Here is an 18334-nt window from a genome sequence, read left to right as displayed (position 1 = left end):
TCTGTGTGTGTGTGTGTGTGCGACTGTGTGTGGGTCGATCAGATGCAATGCTACGCTTTTCATTGTGCTATCTCTTCCCGTCAGTGGGGCCTGCGAGATCAGCTATCGTGGCCGGGACTGCTACTGTCAGGGAATGCATTGGCCTGTAATTTGGTTGTATCATGGCTGTCAGCTGAGTGAGTTATTTATCTGTCAGCAATATCCTTCACACTGACCATCAGGCTCTGTGCCTGGAAACCAGAGCAATGGGCAAGGTTGGTGGGGGGGGGGGGGGGGGGGGGGGGGGGGGGGGGGGGGGGGGGGGGGGGGGGCGGGGGGGGGTTGCAGGGTGGAGTAGGGGTGTCTGGAGACGGCAGTGGAGGACATTGGGCCCCTCCGTGATAAATCAATCTGGTATTGACGAAAGCCACTGCCAAACTGCTGCCCCCGCTCTGGGACGAGCGCCTGCTCTGCCGGCTAATGCCGGGGATGGAGGTTAAACAGCAGTCCACCCGGGCAGGTGTGATTATATTGTTTTTCCACTCCCCGCTCATCACACTCTACTCCAACCTGTCACTGCCTGTGAACCCCGTGGCTCTGCCCTCTGCCAGCCGTAGCTTCACCTCCCGTACGTCTCGTTAGGTATTTCAACCCTTATCTCCCGGGTACTGGATTTGAATTTGAACAGCCATAATCTTCAAGAAGAAGAATCATTTTCCCCACAACAATGGCAGTGACAGCATCTATTTACGTTTCGCTTTTCTTTCTATCGTCCGTATTAGTACGGCAGGGGACAGCATCTGTCGCCCCAAAGCCAAGAGGCAAACGCCATTGTTAGTACGTCTTCCTTTTTAAACAGTCCTTTGCTGAAGCTGCAAATGCTGTGTGTTTGTAAAGGCTTTGTCACTAATATCTTTGCCTCTGTCTCCCTCCACAGCTCCTTGGCACCAGCAAGATTGACTGAATAAAGAAAGAAAAATATTTTCTCGGCACAGCATCGCCAAACAAAGGACTTGGACTCAATATCTGCTGATGTCAAAATAAAGTCTTTTTTTTCAGAGTTTTTTTTTTTTTTTTTTTTTTTTTTTTTTTTTTACTAAGAAAAAAGCAAAGTAGGTAATGTCTCAGCACGGAGAGGACCATGACCAGACAATGGCGTAATGGTACAAGAAATGGCATAAATTCTCTTTGTGTGCTCTGAATATCAAGGAGTGTGCCATGAGAGAGCCATTACTGTTCCTCTAGCTCACTGGTTTTAAAATTACAGCTCTGGATTGGGGCAGCAAAGTTGTAAATCCTGCCATGTTCCCATCTGTCTGAAAAAGAAAACTGAAACCCTTCCTGGGGTTTGTTGTTTGGTAGTCTATCAGACTATTGGCCTGTGGCTGGAACCTGACCTGAACCCATTTACCCCCTTGCAAACCCCATCCATCAATCGTGGACACGGTCAAATCCTGGTCGCGGAGGCAAAGGGGTGGGGTGGGGGTAAAATGAGGTGCTGTTCTGGAAGCGCACGTCATGTCTTCCTCGACTGGGACGAGGCTGTGAGAAGAGAAGAGGAAGAGCTTTGGGCAGGTGTTCTCCTGGGATAGGCCCCAAAGCGCATCCCATCCCACATTTGACACCCAGCCGCACCGCCCCCCCACCCCCATCAAACCTCCTCCTATGGGAGGCCTTTACACAGAACGAGGTTGAAGGCCAAAGCCCCCAGCTGGGTGGGAGTTTGACCTTCTGCGAGCCTGAATAGGATCCCTGCTGTTCCTAGTCTGCGCCTGATCCACTTCTCCGGAGAGCCAGCAATTGAGAAAGAGCGAGAAAGAGAGAGAGAGGTAAGAACCCTCACTTACTGAACCCCTACAGCCAAAGCAGATACTCATGTGGGCTTACCTTTATCCAGCCGGGTGACAGTCCGCAACTTCTTCCTCGGCTTGAAAAGGGCAGCGTGTCTTTGTCCTGCCTCTCAGATTAGGTGGAGTGCACCCTCACCGCCCCAAACAGCAGAACCTGTCAATTACTGGAATGAAACCCATCTTATCATTTACAATTTCCCAGGCACCCTTTTCACATGAAATGGCACGTGGCGACAGAAGGCCTGGCACTTGAGTGTTCTTTTTTTGTTGCCGTGGAGTGTACGGTGTGGCGATGTATTGACTGCGAGGGAGATGACACTGGTGGGTGTTTTGTTAGGGATTGGCATTTAATCTGCGGGAAACATTATTTTTGTTCAAAGGGCGGAGAAACATTGCAGAATTGTATCTCCGAGGCTTTCATCAGCTAAAGGAGAAAGGGACAGTGAAAGCAGGGGGATTAAAAGAACATTGTGGGAGACCACATAGAATGGGAAAGAGAAAGAGTGAGAAAGAAAGACTGAGAGAGAGAGAGAGAGAGAGAGATAAAGAAGGAGGGAGTGAGATGAAAAAGAGAGGGAGGGGGGGGGTAGCTTGTGTTGCGCACCAAATGAAATGAGCAAAGAGAGGAGCGGAGAGGAGAGGAGAGGCGGAGCTCAGCGAGAGACAGATGAAATGGAAGAATGAAGTGGGGATGGATGGAGAGCTGGAGATGAAACGGGTTTATTGAATCTAAGGAAGAGTGAGATTATGAAATGCTGTGGTATAAATGTGCTGCAGAGCTGGGAGAGAGAGGGGAGAAAGCGGAGAGAGAGAGAGAGAGAGGAGAAAGCGGAGAGAGAGAGAGAGAGAGAGAGGGGAGAAAGCGGAGAGAGAGAGAGAGAGAGAGAGAGAGGGAGGGAAGGAGGGAAGGGCTGCAGGAGAGGCTCAGTGAAACAGAGGCCACAAAGAAGCCAGAGAGAAAATGCGACTCAATCAGCAGCCATGTTCTTCATGCAGGGCATGTGCGGAGGGAGCAGGAGGGTGACAGTGAGAGGATGAAGAGGGAGCGAGAGAGAAGGAGAGGGAGAGAGAAGGAGAGGGAGAGAGATAAACAGAATGAGAGGAGAGTGCCTTGAGTGTTCAGGGATAGACACAGCTTTGATATCACCCTTAAATGTCAGTACAAACCAACAGAATGTTATTCAAACCTGCACAAAACATATCAAACACAAGGCACAGGAGTACGGCACACACAAACAGACATACACACAGACATATACACAGACACACACACACACAAAACATCTACAGAATGCATTAGATGGTTTTGTCCTTAGCGACGTACGGTGGCTACAGTTGACATTTCATCAGTATTTGTGCTGCCTTGAAACTGAATCTATGCTTGGGGCGATATTGAGTTTTGCTCTCATCATAGCAGGAGGAACAGGCTAAGGCATGCAGGTGGACGTGGATGCTCTACGTGTGTGTTGGTGCACACACACACACACACACACACACACACACACACACTTACCCACAGAAGCTGGAGCACTTACACATAGTTACACAAATACACACTAAACAAGAATAAAGTCGTATGACCTGAAAGAAGAATAGCTATGAGACAATTTAAGCCCGATTTGAGAATAACAAAAACACACAGGGTAGTACTAAACAAAGCCATGACCTTTATGCATTATAAAACTTGTTTTCAAATAACGACAGGGGATAGAGTAAAGACATGCACCAACAGGATTATAGATTAATGCAGGCATCCATAGCATCAAACAGTAATCATTTACCAGACAGCACTGGAGATATCAAAGGCCCCCTACCTCCCTGGAAAATGACAAACACGAAGTTAAAAGTCAACTCAATCATATTGCATCATTCTTTTCAGATGACATCTGACAGACACTAAAAGGAAATAGAAGGATATTTGAAATGAGACGAAAATCACTGAAATGAAAAAAATAAATCCTATTCTGTGTCAGGCTGTTTTTAAAGTACAGAACGAAATTATACTTTCGTGCTGGCAATGTCATGGGTTTATTCCACACAGATATAAGCACAGCTGCACTGACTGCCTCTGTTTGTGCACCAGTGAAAAAACACTTTCTCTGCGCGATGTTCAGTTAGTCGTTCGTCAGTCGTTATTTCCCCCCTTAACATCTCTTCCTCTCTGTCCTTTTTCTTCTTCTTCCTCCGTAACGTGTCCCTGTTTCCCTCCTCTACGTTTGTAGAAATTTTTTTCTTGTCCTCGGCAGTTAATGCCTTCAGGATTTATTTTTAATCTGTGATTCTGTAGCAAGAGACATTGAGCCAAATGAGTTCTGTGGCAACAGGTTCTGACACGGTAGCGCGCTTTAGTGGCCATTTGGGATTTGGAGCAGCATGATTTAGCGTCGGTTCAGACGAGCCTGTCATTTTGCTTTTCTGAAGACTTGATCCCACTCCAGATTACGCTCTGATAACAGACTGCTGATGCAGGCCCAGTGCGGCTGCTTTTTACTGTCACTCATGTTTCCTCTGTCACATCCTATTGGGCATATTTCCTTCCTTCAGCTGTCAGTGTATTCCGTCCATTTCTGGCAAAAAAGACACATTGACATTGTGCAGCGTACATAAAACATTTATCAGCGTAATACAGATATCCCGCACAATGAATTGGGCTCTTATATAGGAAAATTGTAGGATGAACAAATGGATGGGTGGTTGGCTGGACAGACATGAATCATTTGTAACTTTCAAATATCCATCATGAGGAGAGGAATGATGGTAATAATCTGTGGCAGCAGGCACCAGGTAATGCTTTTTTCCTGATATAGATAACAAAGACATGCGGGTCCCCCGCTTGTTTTTCATGGATTCGAACACCCTCCCATGCTTCCGTTCTCGCAGTCACCATTCCGCCCATCTACCTGATTTCTGTGTCCATTCTGCATTTCAAATCTCACATTCCCCACAACCGCACGGCAGACTCTATGGCCGCGGTGTGATTGATAAGCCTCACGGCAACATTATCTTCCGTGTGCCATCAGGAGAATGGACTACCTGCTGCACCAGTGGCCTCCGATAATGCCAAGACTTTTTCACTCCTGTATCTCACGTGACACCTTGCGATGCCAGATATGTTCCGTACGCTGCGTTTTTGTGTGGGGGGGGTGAAGATAGCAGGGATGCTCTTGCTCACTCAATCACTATTCCCACTGCTTCTCCCCCGGTCCCTCCATGTAAATTGATACAGTCCTTCCTTGCCCTCTCCCTCGTCGTCTCTATCCCCCTCTCTTTCTCTCTCTCTCTCTCTCTCTCTCTCTCTCTCTCTCCTGCTCTGGTCCGCCTCTGTTTCCAATATTAGAGTGGTGGTGTTGCGTTGTGCCCGAGGCGACTTTCTGTCTGGATGGTCCCATTTCAGCCGATCCCCCAGTGGCCTCAGCCCCGTTTACCACGCCGACGTCTGTCACGGCTGTGTGTAGACGGAGTGGCAGGCAGGCTCGCGACGCATTGGGGGACTCACCGCTATGCTCACACTCACACTCGCATTATTTCACCAGCCCCGTCTATGTCACACGGGGGGGTGAAGCCGCGAGAGCGTGCATGGGAACGGCGCACACGCGTCAATGTGTTGGCCTGTCTCAATCTTTTCAATCTTTTTTTCATGTGGCGTGAGACTTTCCATTTTCAGAAAAGCTAGAGAACAGTCACTCAAGCATACATAGACTACCTTTAGACACACACAGACACACACACACACAAACACATAGTCACATGCGCTCCAACAAACAGACAAACAAATATATACTCTCGACCGCAATCTCCATAAACCAGTCAGCTTAAGACAGCCTGGTGTAGTAGCACGTGATGTCATTTTCACCTCTCTGAAAGGTAAAGATGAATGGAAAAAATATATATGTCTGTATTTGTTTGTAAGTATGTGTGTGTGTGTGTTGTTATTGTTTAGCCATGTGCTATTCTTCAGAACACCTGCTTAATCCACACAATCACAACTCCATATGTTCTTAATCCCTCCCACTCGCTTCCCCATAGCAATCGCACTCTCTCCCCATCTCGCCTTTGAGAGAGGTGACCCAAATACCCCATGCTGCTCGACAGACTCATTTGCCCAGCTGTTCCGTCTCAAGCAGACACCCCAAATCTCACCCGGAATCTTCTAGCACAAACACGCCACAAAATTACCACATATAATCATCCCCTGGCCCCTTTCAAAAACAAAACACTGTCTAGCTCAATGTACGGGATCACATGACACGGTAATGCCGGTTTATTTCCGACTCGTGATGACTTGAATTATTCATTTTGACTTGTGATTAATACATCGTAAATAATCACATGTAATGCATCTGGGCATTGTAACAGATCCTAGACATCTTTCAGCTCTCCTGCTGGGAATTGTGACAGATTAGACAATGGAAACCACTTGGTTACTTGGTCCTCTCTCTTTCTCCCTTTCCTCTGACTTTCTCTCTCTCTCTCTCTCCCCCTGCTTTCTGTCTGTCACACTCTCATTCGGTCTCGGTGTTGTTCGTAGTAACTCGTATCTGGTGGAGACTACTTGTGGTTTGGATAGATTAGTCTCGCAGTTGAGCTGAGCTGTAACAGTGTATAATCAGTTCTTCACAGTTTGGACATGTGGTGGAATAATCATGGGAGCAGGTGCTGTGGTGCTGTATCATTGCAAATATTTATCTACCATTGCAGAAACCATATGTGATTATGCAAATCATTTACAGGGTTACTAACATGAACCCTCTTTTCTGAAATTTTTCACAGGCCGGTGAAGCTGGATTGGCGCGGGAGGACTTGAGATAAATAAGCACTCCGTGTTCGGCGCGGTGAGGAGGAGACGTCGCCGCGCAGACACGGCAGGAAATCGGGGACGATAATAGAGGCATCAACAAGAGGAAGTGAAGGAAAAGGAGAGAGGAGGCAACATGGCCCTTGAAGGAGCGGCAGAGTCCCGAGATTGGCTGTTTATGCTTCTGCTATGCCTGACCTTAATGGCTGAGGTGCTTGAGTTCGCTGTTGCCTCGACTCAGGGCCTGGGAGACATGGACGTGGGGGACTCTTATTGCCCCTCCGTGTGCCGGTGTGACGAGGACTTCATATACTGCAACGACCGCGGCCTCAGCGCCATCCCGCCCCTACCGCCCTCCGCGACCGTCCTCTATCTCCAGAACAACCACATCGACAATGCCGGGCTACCCACCTCGCTGGAGCACCTCACCACCGTCCGCGTCATCTATCTCTATGACAACGAGCTGGACGACTTCCCCATGCACATGCCTCCGTCTCTGAAGGAGCTGCACCTGCAGGACAACAACATCCGCGTTCTGCCCCGTGCAACGCTGGCCCGCCTGCCATTGCTCGAGAAGCTGCACCTGGACGACAACTCCGTCTCCACCGTCAGCATCGAGGACCAGGCGTTTGTGGACAACCCGCGGCTCCGGCTGCTCTTCCTGTCCCGCAACCACCTCTCGAGCATCCCTTCAGGGCTGCCCGCCGCGCTGGAGGAGCTGCGTCTGGACGACAACCGCATCTCCACCATCCCCACGCACGCCTTCCGCGGGCTGTCCTCACTGCGCCGCCTCGTCCTGGACGGGAACCTGCTGGCCAACCAGCGCATAGCGGACGACACCTTCGCCCGGCTGTCCAACCTGACGGAACTGTCGCTGGTGCGGAACTCCCTGCAGAAGCCGCCGCTGAACCTGCCCAGCGCCACCCTGCAGAGGCTGTCCCTGCAGGACAACGCCATCACCCACATGCCCCGTGGCTCTCTGGATGGCATGCGGCACCTGCAGAGGCTTGACCTTTCCGGAAACAACCTTACCACTTTGCCCAGGGGCTTGTTCCGGGATTTGGACAGCCTGGCGCAGCTGCTAGTGCGTGGGAACCCTTGGTACTGCACTTGCAACTTGCGCTGGCTCCATGACTGGCTGCACGCCCGAGGCAACACCATCACAGTCAGGGGTCTGACCTGCCAAGGGCCAGAGAGAGTGCGAGACATGGCCCTGAGGGACCTCACCAGCCAGATGGAGGAGTGTGAGACGACAGCCCCGGCCGCCGGGGCCGCCGGGGCTGCTGGGAGTCGAGATAGGGCAGGCGGGGGAGGCATCGCGGCCAGCTCCACCACCCTGTCACCTCTCCAGGGCTCCCTGTTCACGCTGCGCTCCCGGAGGCCCAGTCTGGGATTCCCGGACGCCGGGCTGGACTACAAGCTGAGCAGCAGCGGGGTGGGCAAGAACCTGGCACTGAACGTGAAGGCCCTCTCCCACGACAGCATACGGGTGACGTGGAGCGTGGCCCAGCCCACGACCTCCTTCAGGCTCAGCTGGCTCCGGCAGGGCAGCAGCGCGGCCATGGGCTCCATCACCGAGACGCTTGTGCAGTCGGACAGGCGCGAGTACCTGCTGACCTCCCTGCAGCCCCTCTCCAGCTACATCATCTGCATAGTGCCCCTGGCTACCAGCTCAGGGGCCAAAGGCGCGATGACAGGCGAGGACGTGGACCCGGACAACGAGCCAGTTTGCGCAAAGACGGAGACGGCCAGTCCCAGCCAGGACACCAGCCAGGACCAAGGGCAGGGGTCGGAGCAGCTGACCACCTTGCCCCTCGCGGGGATCATCGGTGGTGCGTCGGCCCTGGTGTCCCTGGCTCTCATCTTGGCTATATTCTGCTGGTACAGCCACCGAGCAGGCTGCCTCACCAACAGAGACCACTACACCCGTAACAACTCGCGCAAGACCAAGCAGTACGACGACTACATCGAGTCGGGGACTAAGAAAGACACCACCATCCTCGAGATCCGCAGCCCCGGCTTCCAGATGACACCCATGGCTACCAGAGAGCCCTTGCAACCAAAACCCCTTCGCGAAGACTACATCATACACACCATTTTCCCTCCGAATGGCACAGGCATTTACAAAGCCCCCCATCATATGACTAACACCGCTGGCTACGGAACAAACCGCGGCTACAGAGAAGGCGGTATCCCAGATTTAGACTACTCCTACACGTGATGGACCTCACCTCACAGTTAGAAATGACCTGTACTGTATAGATGCACAGTTTTTCTATCAGCATGGGTTGTGAAGCACCCCTTTGTGCCTTCTGGTTTCCATTCCAACTTCGTCCCGCTGTTTACGGCACGGAAACTTTTAATTGGCTGTGCCCCTGGGAAGCGTCTCTCTGTCTGTGTGCGTAAAGGCTGTGGTGAATGCAGCATTTCAGGTGTCAACACCAACGGCTAGTTTCACACTCTGGTAATGATCAGTGTCACTACACTGTTTCCCTGCGTGCTCTCACTCTGTGGGAGTGGTGAGTGCCAGAGCAGTCTGTACAGAAGAAGCTAACCTCCAGACTCCTGCGCAAATGGACCAGTATAGCTTTCTTTTCTTTGCTTGCACAGGCTATTCAGGTTGACACAAAAAAAAGCAGCTGCACCAGAATCTAAACCTTCAAAACTGCAAGGTGTAAGAGGTTAGCTGTCCAAGTCCTCCAGTAGTTGCCATGCAGTAAAAGGCTACAGCAGTCATCGCTAAAAAGAACACCCGAAAAGGACACTACATCCTGTGGGTTCTCTCCGGCTCTGCTTCAGCGAGCAGAGGAAACTCATTGCTGCAGTAAGGCTTTTTTTATGATGAAAGGACTGATGTGGTATATTTATGGATCAGCTGACATTTGGCTCCGAAGGGAGAAGCCTAACCTATTCGCTGTAGATGATTGTTGCACATTGAAAGAGACTTGATTTGTGCTGTATCTCCCCCAAAATGCAGATTCATAAAATACCTGGATAGCTAGTCTGTCTGTCTCGGAAGGAGTCTATCACATGCTTCGTAATGCCTCAAATGTCCTCACTTGCCAGCAAGCTTACAGTACATGCCTAATGAAATACTGTATTTTTAACTTGGCCCTTTAAACTCTAATCTGACCCCGAGTACTGTGTACATCTGTGAGAGGGATCCTATTGTGATTGGTTGACTCTTAAACATTTGAAGAGTAAATATCTGCATTGTACTGAAAGCAACCCATGTGTATAAAGATATACACCAACACTTATTAATGGACATCTTTGTGAAAAAAAATGCTATGTTCCCAAGTAGGTTTGTTTTCCACCAAATCACACAATTTACCTTTATGTATTTGATCTTTACATGCTTTTCTGTTTTTTTTTTGTAATTTTGAGTACCATCAATAGTGATCAATAGTGACAAATTACCCCCAGCGGACTTTGGGGGGTATTTAGATATTGAATAGGCCATTGGAAATACGACAGTATGCCAGAGGGAATAATGACACATGTGAGAGGGTCAGGGCTTTCAATATTTCACCCTCACTGGGAAATTCTTATGGTAGAAGCCTAAAAGGTTTGTCCCCCTTCCTGGTGGGTTTGTGGCAAGAAATAAAGAGCGGTGTCAAAGTAAGTCCCTTGTAGTAGCAACATAGTCCTTCAGAGATGCTGTATGAACCTCACCTAGGCCCTGGATACTTTCCGACCCAACCAATTTCGTAAGGGAATGGTAGGCAGTCTAGAGAGGATGACAGCTCGCTCTGAAATTAGCCTGTGCTAATCACCTGCTCCAAGCCAAACATATTACCCGTTAATAACGAAAGCCCTCCCGTCCTCTCCTAGGTCATCTTTGAATCCGTCCCGAGCGAGTTGGTGTCAGTGGGCCGTCAGGGAGACTAAAGTAAACTTCACATAAAAACATGAACCGTTTCACTGTGGACCTGCACTGTGGGAGGGCAGAGGAGATTGTAAACCGAGAGTTGAGAGGTTTGGCCGGTGTGGGGCTTCCAGGAGAACTCACTCCTCTGTTCCCCTTTTCGTCTGCCTCACAGCACTACTAATGTAAAAGAAGCAGCACTTAACAGGCACTCTTTATGATGGGCATATGAACCAAGAGAAAAGCAATGGGAGAGAAAGTAAAAGAGTGAAAGAGAAAGAATCAGAGAGAGAGAGAGAGAGAGAGAGAGAGATCTGAAGACAAATAAGAGTTGAGAGATGAAGTCAAATGATAGCTTGGGAGCAGTGAAGTTCACCCATGCATAAACCTGTTTGTCATAGCCTGATATCTCACATTGCATTAGTGTCCTCTACAGACTCTGTTCACAGGACCATTTATAACTGCACCGTTTGAAAGATGGAAACAAATTGTGCTTCTTTGTCTTTCCTTTGTGCGAGGGAAATGTACGGCCCTGTTTGTACTGAGAAAGAGGAGTTTTCTCCCACTGCTGGTGCAACCCAGAACACGTTTAGCTTAATGTACTACAGATGTGGTTTGACTTACTGTACATTGATGGTGTCAGCACATTTCCGCTCCCCAGTATGTTCATGGCTTTCTACAGATATTTCATATAGCAGCATTTTTGTGTCCTTTCCACTGCTACCTTTGCTGTCCTTAAAAGTGGCACCGTTCAAAGTGCAACACAAACATTTTTCACAATCTGAAATTTGCACTGTGATGTCTCATCCTTAATCACTATTGTTACAATTGCATTTTTTTTTGCTTGAGCACAAGTTACAACACAGACTTTCACCAGTGGATTGATTTACTGTAGGGGTGATCTTGATGCAGTAAAGAACACAACATAAGCAGACAGAAACGACGCCCCAACCTCCATTTAAAAGGTAGCCATGTTTATCCCTCTGTCCATGTTCCAGACTGTCCTGTGTCTACAGAACATATTCTTTCGTGTATTTTATTTGAGTATGTATGAGAAAGCTATGAATGTGTGTGTGTGTGTCTGTGCGTGCACACATGTCCATAGGAGTGTGTGTGTGTGTGTGTGTGTGTGTGCGGGTGTCCTTTGGTCTTCGTGAGACTTTTGTGAGATGCACGGTGATGGCAGCAGGTATTTATTTGACTCTTTATTTATTTATTTATCTATTTATTTATTTATTTATTGAAACCATCTGCAGATTCTGCAGCTCCTGCCGACTCGGACCAGCAGTTGTTCCACCTGCAGTCCATTAAGACAGATGTCCCCCCCCCCCCCCCTCCCCCACTGAGCCCTGGCTCTGGTAGAAAAGTGTTTGCCTCCTCTGTGTCCCGTGCAAATAGACAGCCTCTATGCTCCCATTGCGCTATAATTGAGCTCTCAGCGAGGGTCATTTGAGGCCGCATCAATGAGTCCTCCATTTTTGTTCTTCTTTTTTTACACCGTGTTGGTGTGATGGTGGTCGACTTCCACCGACATCATCTTCGCCGGCGTCGTCAGCGACATTACGCCCCTCTCTGCATCTGTGAGAGAGGGATGTGCGGCTTGCGCAGTCTCCGAGCGTGATAATGGCAATGCTGTTTTCTGGAGGCCACAGTAGTTACTCTTTAGCATCACCACATGCTGCCGTATGGATGCCGAGTTGAAATGGCCAAACGTGCTGACCTTGTGTGCTCTCTCTTCCTCCCTCTCCCTCTCCGTATCTCTCTCTCATCTCTCATCTCTTCCTCTCTCTCTCTCTCTCTCTCTCTCTCTCTCTCATCTCTCCCTTTCTCTCTCCCCCTCTCTCTCTCTCTCTCTCATCTCTCCCTTTCTCTCTCCCTCCCTCTCTCTCTCTCTCTCTCTCATCTCTCCCTCTCTCTCTCTCTCGTCTCACTGCGGCACCATCAGGAAATGGTGTCCTCATCACAGGGACAGAATGTCTTGAGTCTGCAAGGATGGATGCAGGTATCCTTCATGAACAAAACAAATGAAACTAGAAAAAAATGAGCCAGTGTCCAGACAGGACTGTGGACTACTTCATCCTCTTTCATTTCCGTTTTAGACACAAAAAAACAGACACTGACTGTTAATCAGTTATTTGGTCTCTCAGAAACGTTTCCACTGTAACTTTTTGTAGGCTGCTGCTTTTGAAACATCGTTCCCTCTTCCTTTGCTGGACTCTGTGGTACAAGTCAAAGAGAAAAAAAAACTATTTTGTATAAAGTATGTTTCTTTTCTATGTGATTAAAGGCGAGATGTACTGAAATGTCTCTGGTTTATTATGTATTTACAATATTCTGTTGATGTCACATGTGTGTGTGGGTGCATGAATGTGTTTTATATGTGTTGTAATACAACCAAAAATTATTATTCTAATATTAATATTTTTTATGAAAATGCGACATCTATATTTTTATGCATTCTTTTAATAGCAAGGGAGACAGAAAGAGAGAAGAAACAAACTGTGTGTGTGTGCACGTGTGTTGTGTGTGTGTGTGTGTGTGTGTGTCTTTCTGTGCAGAACAGTGCAAGGGCATGTGTGAGACTGAGTTGTACTGACACACAATAATCTCTGTAGAGGGAGTCCCAGCTGTGCCTTGACTACAGGTGATTACAGACGTATTGATTTTCCCTGCACAAGACTTCACCTGTATGCACCTGTACTCACCAACATCCCGCGTTTACATCCTAACCCACATCTCCCCTCACACAATATTCCACTGCTTGTCGGTGTCTTTTTCCGACACGGATCCTCAAACAGGATTATACTTTCATTTTGATTTTGACACTGAAAATACTAAAACACAATTTTAGGTAATCTGATGTTTAATTATTTCATATAAAGTATTTTGCATGTTTAAGATAAATAGTATCAGATTATTATTTGGTGATCAATTAATAATCAACCACATGATTCACCAAATATAATATATTATGAACTAGTGTCTGATTTATGATATCTAAGAAGTCTATTTATGCAAGCTGGAGGAAACATAGTCTGTTCTAACATTTTGGAGAAAAATGCTGGATTTAAAATGTTTTCATCTTAAAATAAAATAAAAAAGAGAATACAAAGATATGAAAATTAACTTCTCAGTCCACTAGGAAATAAGCGCTTGTTGACAATAATTTATCCAAAATGTTGCACAGAAATAAAAAAAAATAAACGTTTTCATTCGATCAGTGCTCTGGGTTCCTGGAAAAAGCTACTTAAAACGTAGCCATTGTGTATTTCGGTGAACACATTGCTTGTTGGGCTGACCAAAAAGTCTCCAAAAGCGCATTAGATTTGGACAAATGCAGAGGCAAATGCACTGAGACATCTTCCAGCTGGAGGGCATGTAGTCATACAGGAAAGAGTGATGTTTTGCTCTCACTCATGCGAACAGAGAACAGAGTCCAAGTGCCCAGGGCCCACAGAGCCGCTGTGGTTCATAGAATGACTGGGGGTGCCATGTTTAATCAAAGCATTGGAAAGGGTTGGGGATCATTGGGCAAGGGTGGAGGTAGACCCCCACCCCGATGAATCTGCCCTTAGAGAGGAGTGACACAAACAGCCTGCTTTTTGTATTGATCAACGCTGAGTGAGGATGAGGTCATTACGTGGGTGTGTGTGTGTGTGTGTGTGTGTGTGTGTGTGTGTGTGTGTGTGTGTGTGTGTGTGTGTGTGTGAGACAATCCGTCCCGTGTCTCCTTCTTCATTTGTCTCTGTTTGCCTCCACCCCACCCCACCCGTCTCCCTCGGTCTGTCCCGTGTTTATTCCTCCATCCATCTGCCCCCCCCCCCCCCCCCCCCCCCCCCCCCCCTACTTCTACTCCTCAGTGGAATGTCTCTTTGTCTGTGTCCTTCAGCTGACATACATAAATCAATCAATCAATCCAATTTCTTTCCAGGCTACTGTAGGCCTGACAGATTTGCCTTGAGCAACATTTGGTATTTAGAGGGGAAAAAAAGAATATAAAGTGCCTAATTACACTCTAAATCCCATTATGGCTGTAAGTCGATCTATAGGAAATAAAAATCTGACGAATGGACTGCAGGCTATCCATTTGGGATTGAAGAAAAACAATTAGGGATGTCCAGGTAATATTTCTCAGTCACAATAAGAATCTATTGGAGTTCTCCTAAGTTCCTATTTTACTTTACAGTGGGGACAGTTTCATAATATGCTTGTCACACCTGTGTAACTATAATGTGTGGCACCCTGTGCCCTGGCCTGTATACGTGCTGGCCAAATGAAATAGAGAGGGGACCATCGTATAGCTCAGGGAAATCTAAGCAAATCCCTCATCAGCAGACACACAAACAGGCCTGTGCTTCCTAGGCACGGTCCGGCTGGGCCGCTCAAAGCTGATTTACTGCCGACCCCTCTCTCCATGGTGCACGAGAGCCATTCATTACACGAGCCAGTGCCTTAATCCTCACGCTTTTCCACACGGATAGGGCTGTCCACTGATCGATGCAGTCGGAATAAATCAATCGATGGGCCTGCCACACAGCCATACTCTCCCTGCCTCTCTCCCCGGCCAATCACCACCACTACCCCCCCCCCCACCCTCCTACCACCACCCCCCACCCCGTATCCCCCATCCACCCCATTTAAGCTTTTTTTTTGTTGACTTCATAGCCATCACCTCTGCAGGGCTCAAGTCAACCCAGTTCTTTGCCTCTCGTGGCATTTGCCTTGCGCAAGGAGTTCCTTCCCTTCCCTCCTTATGTAGTTTGCAGATATTAAAATGATCTGCACCAGTAATTACTGTATTTGCTCTGGCTCATAATGGACACGGCTGTATCACCCCTCTGGTTCTGCTTGGCTCCATATTGCAATCCTTATTTTAATGGGAGCTGTTTCACCAGTGTTTATCGTGCTCTCTGTCCTTCCTATGCTAAGCGCTCTGCTGTTCTCTCTTCTTTGGCACATCCTCTCTCATTTTTCTCTTGCTTCTTCTGCAGGCAATCTAGCTGTGCGGTGAGCTGTGAAAGACTCTCTCTCTTTCTCTCACTCACTCACCCACTCACTCATTCACTCACTTACTCACTCACTCACTCACTCACTCACTCACTCATTCTCTCTCTCTCTCTCTGCCCCACACATACTGTACTTGCACAGGCACCAGTATACACAAACATGGCCATGCAGAAACACACATGCACACAGAAACTGGTATTTCTCTTCCCATTTCACAGGTTAAAAAGCTTCCAACTGATGGATGGCGTAAAGCATTCTCTCACTCTCCACTTTGTCTGCGGTAGATTTGTCTTCTCTTACCTAAATAAATTACAATGGCACTCTCATCCCTTGTTTGTGTTTGTGTGGAAGATGAAATCTATTGACTTTTCTAATATCAAGGTGGATGGAGGGTAATGGATATGAATTTAGTGTCCTTGTTCCTCATTTATACAGCTCTGATGATCTCCTTAACTCCCCAAGCCTTATTCTGACAGTGAGAATTAAACGAACATGAGTGTGCCAAAAAGCGCTGGTTCAATCTAATACAGTCGTCAAGGCCAGGATAACAACTGAGGACTATAATGAACAGGATTTTATGTTTTGTAGTGAAATACTGTTCTTTCAACCTCGAAGTCTCAAGGGTATGTTTTAAACCCACTGTACTCTTGTTGTTTGTTTGTGCCAGGACATGTTAACGATTTGTATTAGAAAAAATCCTTCTCTTATAACAATGTTATCATTGTGCCGTTACTATAATTGTGGTTTCATGTTTAACAGACTGTACTGCATGTATCTTGTTGGAGAAATTTGACCAAAAGCGAATAGATCTTATTATAAACAAAGAAAATCAATATTTTAATTACATACATACAACAATGCACACATACTCCAAATACACTCAAATATAACGCATGTCAGTACAAATGACAAACAGTCATGCATCTCATATATACTATAAGTTGTTTAAATTCTATTTTATTTTCAGATGTGTTTTGTAGGTTGCTTGTAAGTTGGCATAAGCATCTGATATATATACTAAATATAACTATAACTACAGTAGCTCCAACATCAAGATATTTTCTGTCTTAAGCCTGTTCAGAGAAAATGATTTGAAATAGAATTCCAAACAATAGGATTGGCTTCTTAATATTAAAATGGAAACGTCCATACAAGCATTATAAAGTAACCTTACAGACCTGTCCTGAAAATATGGAAATGTTAGATTCCATAAAGGCAAGGTAATGTGTTCCGGGTGTAGTTGTCTGCCTGTGCTGATGCGTGATGAGCTAAGCTTTGCAGCAGCGGCAGACAAAATCATGCCTCATTTCACTTGGATATTCAATATCTATTCCAGCAAGCAGTATAAATCTTAATAAAATACACAGCCACTGCAACAACACCAGTGCAATACATGTACCCACCCATCCACCAATATACACACACACGCGCATGCATACAGACATGCACACACATACTCATACATATCCCTTTGCACAACTCTGATAGTATTATTCAACTGTTGCCATCTGCTGGTAAATGTATGCAATGGCCCCTTTTGTCATGGAGTTGTTAAAGCAACACTATGCAACAATTTGCCACTTTTTGAGGTATGCTTTTTTTATGAGCAACTACTGTTGGTATCATCTTCAAATGATTTTTTATGGAATATGGTCACGTGAAGGGCAGATAAACACATGTCATTCCCACGAGCTGTCCAGGCTATGCACTATGCAGTTATGTGGTTTGTGTCGGAACACCCGCGCAAATGTAAGAAAAGCCTTCACAGCAATACCAATATCTCCAATAGACACCAGCTAGTATCTTAGCAAGCTTTTATCAGGGCCAGCTATGCTGTTGGTGGTGTTAGCAAGCTTTTATCAAGGCCAGCTATGCTGTTGGTGGCGTTAGCAAGCTTTTATCAAGGCCAGCTATGCTGTTGGTGGTGTTTGCAAGGTTTTGCATGCTTTTCTGGTTGGTAGCTCGCTAGTTTTAGACCAAAACTCCATGATGTCTCTAGTTGCTGAATAGAAAAATGTAGAGCATATCATTATTTTCTAAGAAATCTAGCATGTTCTACCTCAATTTGATCTACCAGAAATTGAACATTAGAGACATAACATAGTAACAAATATAGAATATTACTGCTTGTAAAATAACAATTACTTTCTGACCTGTAAATAGAATTCAAAGTAGGACTGCCCACAGAATCAGTCACCAGCTACACACCTCATTATGATGAAGAGCAGTCTGTCCAAAGGATCAATCAGCAATCACTCAAAGCTGTGTTAAGTCCTGTGATTTCACATTATAGCCTCTTGAGGGTCATTTCTCAAAAGTCAGTTGTATTGGGGCCCTTAAAAAACGTAAATTTCACTGGTTTCAGTTACACATAGAAATCATTGTCTCAACCAAGATCACCAAAAATGTTGATGTTGTTACATCTTTACATGTTGTTTCCATATTTTTTTTTTTTTATCTTATAAGGGTTTTATTTGTTCCACCATCACATATGGGGTTTCATACAGTTAACAGTAATCGAGAGTTTTATACAGTAACAGATGTATGCATTATTAAAGTGGTGTATAGGCTGTCAGTGATTTTTTTCTGTTTCTTCCATGTCAATATTTAATGGTTCAGTAATAATAATATGGAGATTAATATACTGCTTCTTTGAAACATACCAGTAATGGAGCCTTTGCATTGAGGTAGCCTACTCATCAAGCCACTTCAAACGGTTGACATTTACCGTAATTTATAGTCATAGTACTGAAAAGGCAAAAGACAGCATTCTAATCAGCCTACAACACGGGGATGTGTTTGGGAATGTTTCTAACTGCATTTTAAGTTTATAGG

The 18334-nt window shown here is 46.5% G+C and overlaps 1 protein-coding gene across 1 annotated transcript; it reads left to right on the top strand.

Moving 5' to 3' along the window:
- Nucleotides 1-6602: 6602 nt before the first annotated feature.
- Nucleotides 6603-11814, top strand: flrt1a (fibronectin leucine rich transmembrane protein 1a). The gene has a single exon (XM_012834838.3). The coding sequence runs from the start codon at nt 6761-6763 to the stop codon at nt 8843-8845; it is 2085 nt and encodes a 694-aa protein (XP_012690292.2). The 5' UTR covers nt 6603-6760; the 3' UTR covers nt 8846-11814.
- The last annotated feature ends 6520 nt before the right edge of the window (nt 11815-18334 follow it).

The sequence above is a fragment of the Clupea harengus genome, chromosome 8 (assembly GCF_900700415.2).
Source record: "Clupea harengus chromosome 8, Ch_v2.0.2, whole genome shotgun sequence".
In the NCBI taxonomy this organism is placed as follows: Eukaryota; Metazoa; Chordata; class Actinopteri; order Clupeiformes; family Clupeidae; genus Clupea; species Clupea harengus.
This window is presented reverse-complemented; position numbering and strand designations above follow the sequence as displayed.

Coding starts and splice junctions, on each gene's coding strand:
- flrt1a (XM_012834838.3), top strand. CDS start 6,761: ATGGCCCTTGAAGGAGCGGCAGAGTCCCGAGATTGGCTGTTTATGCTT.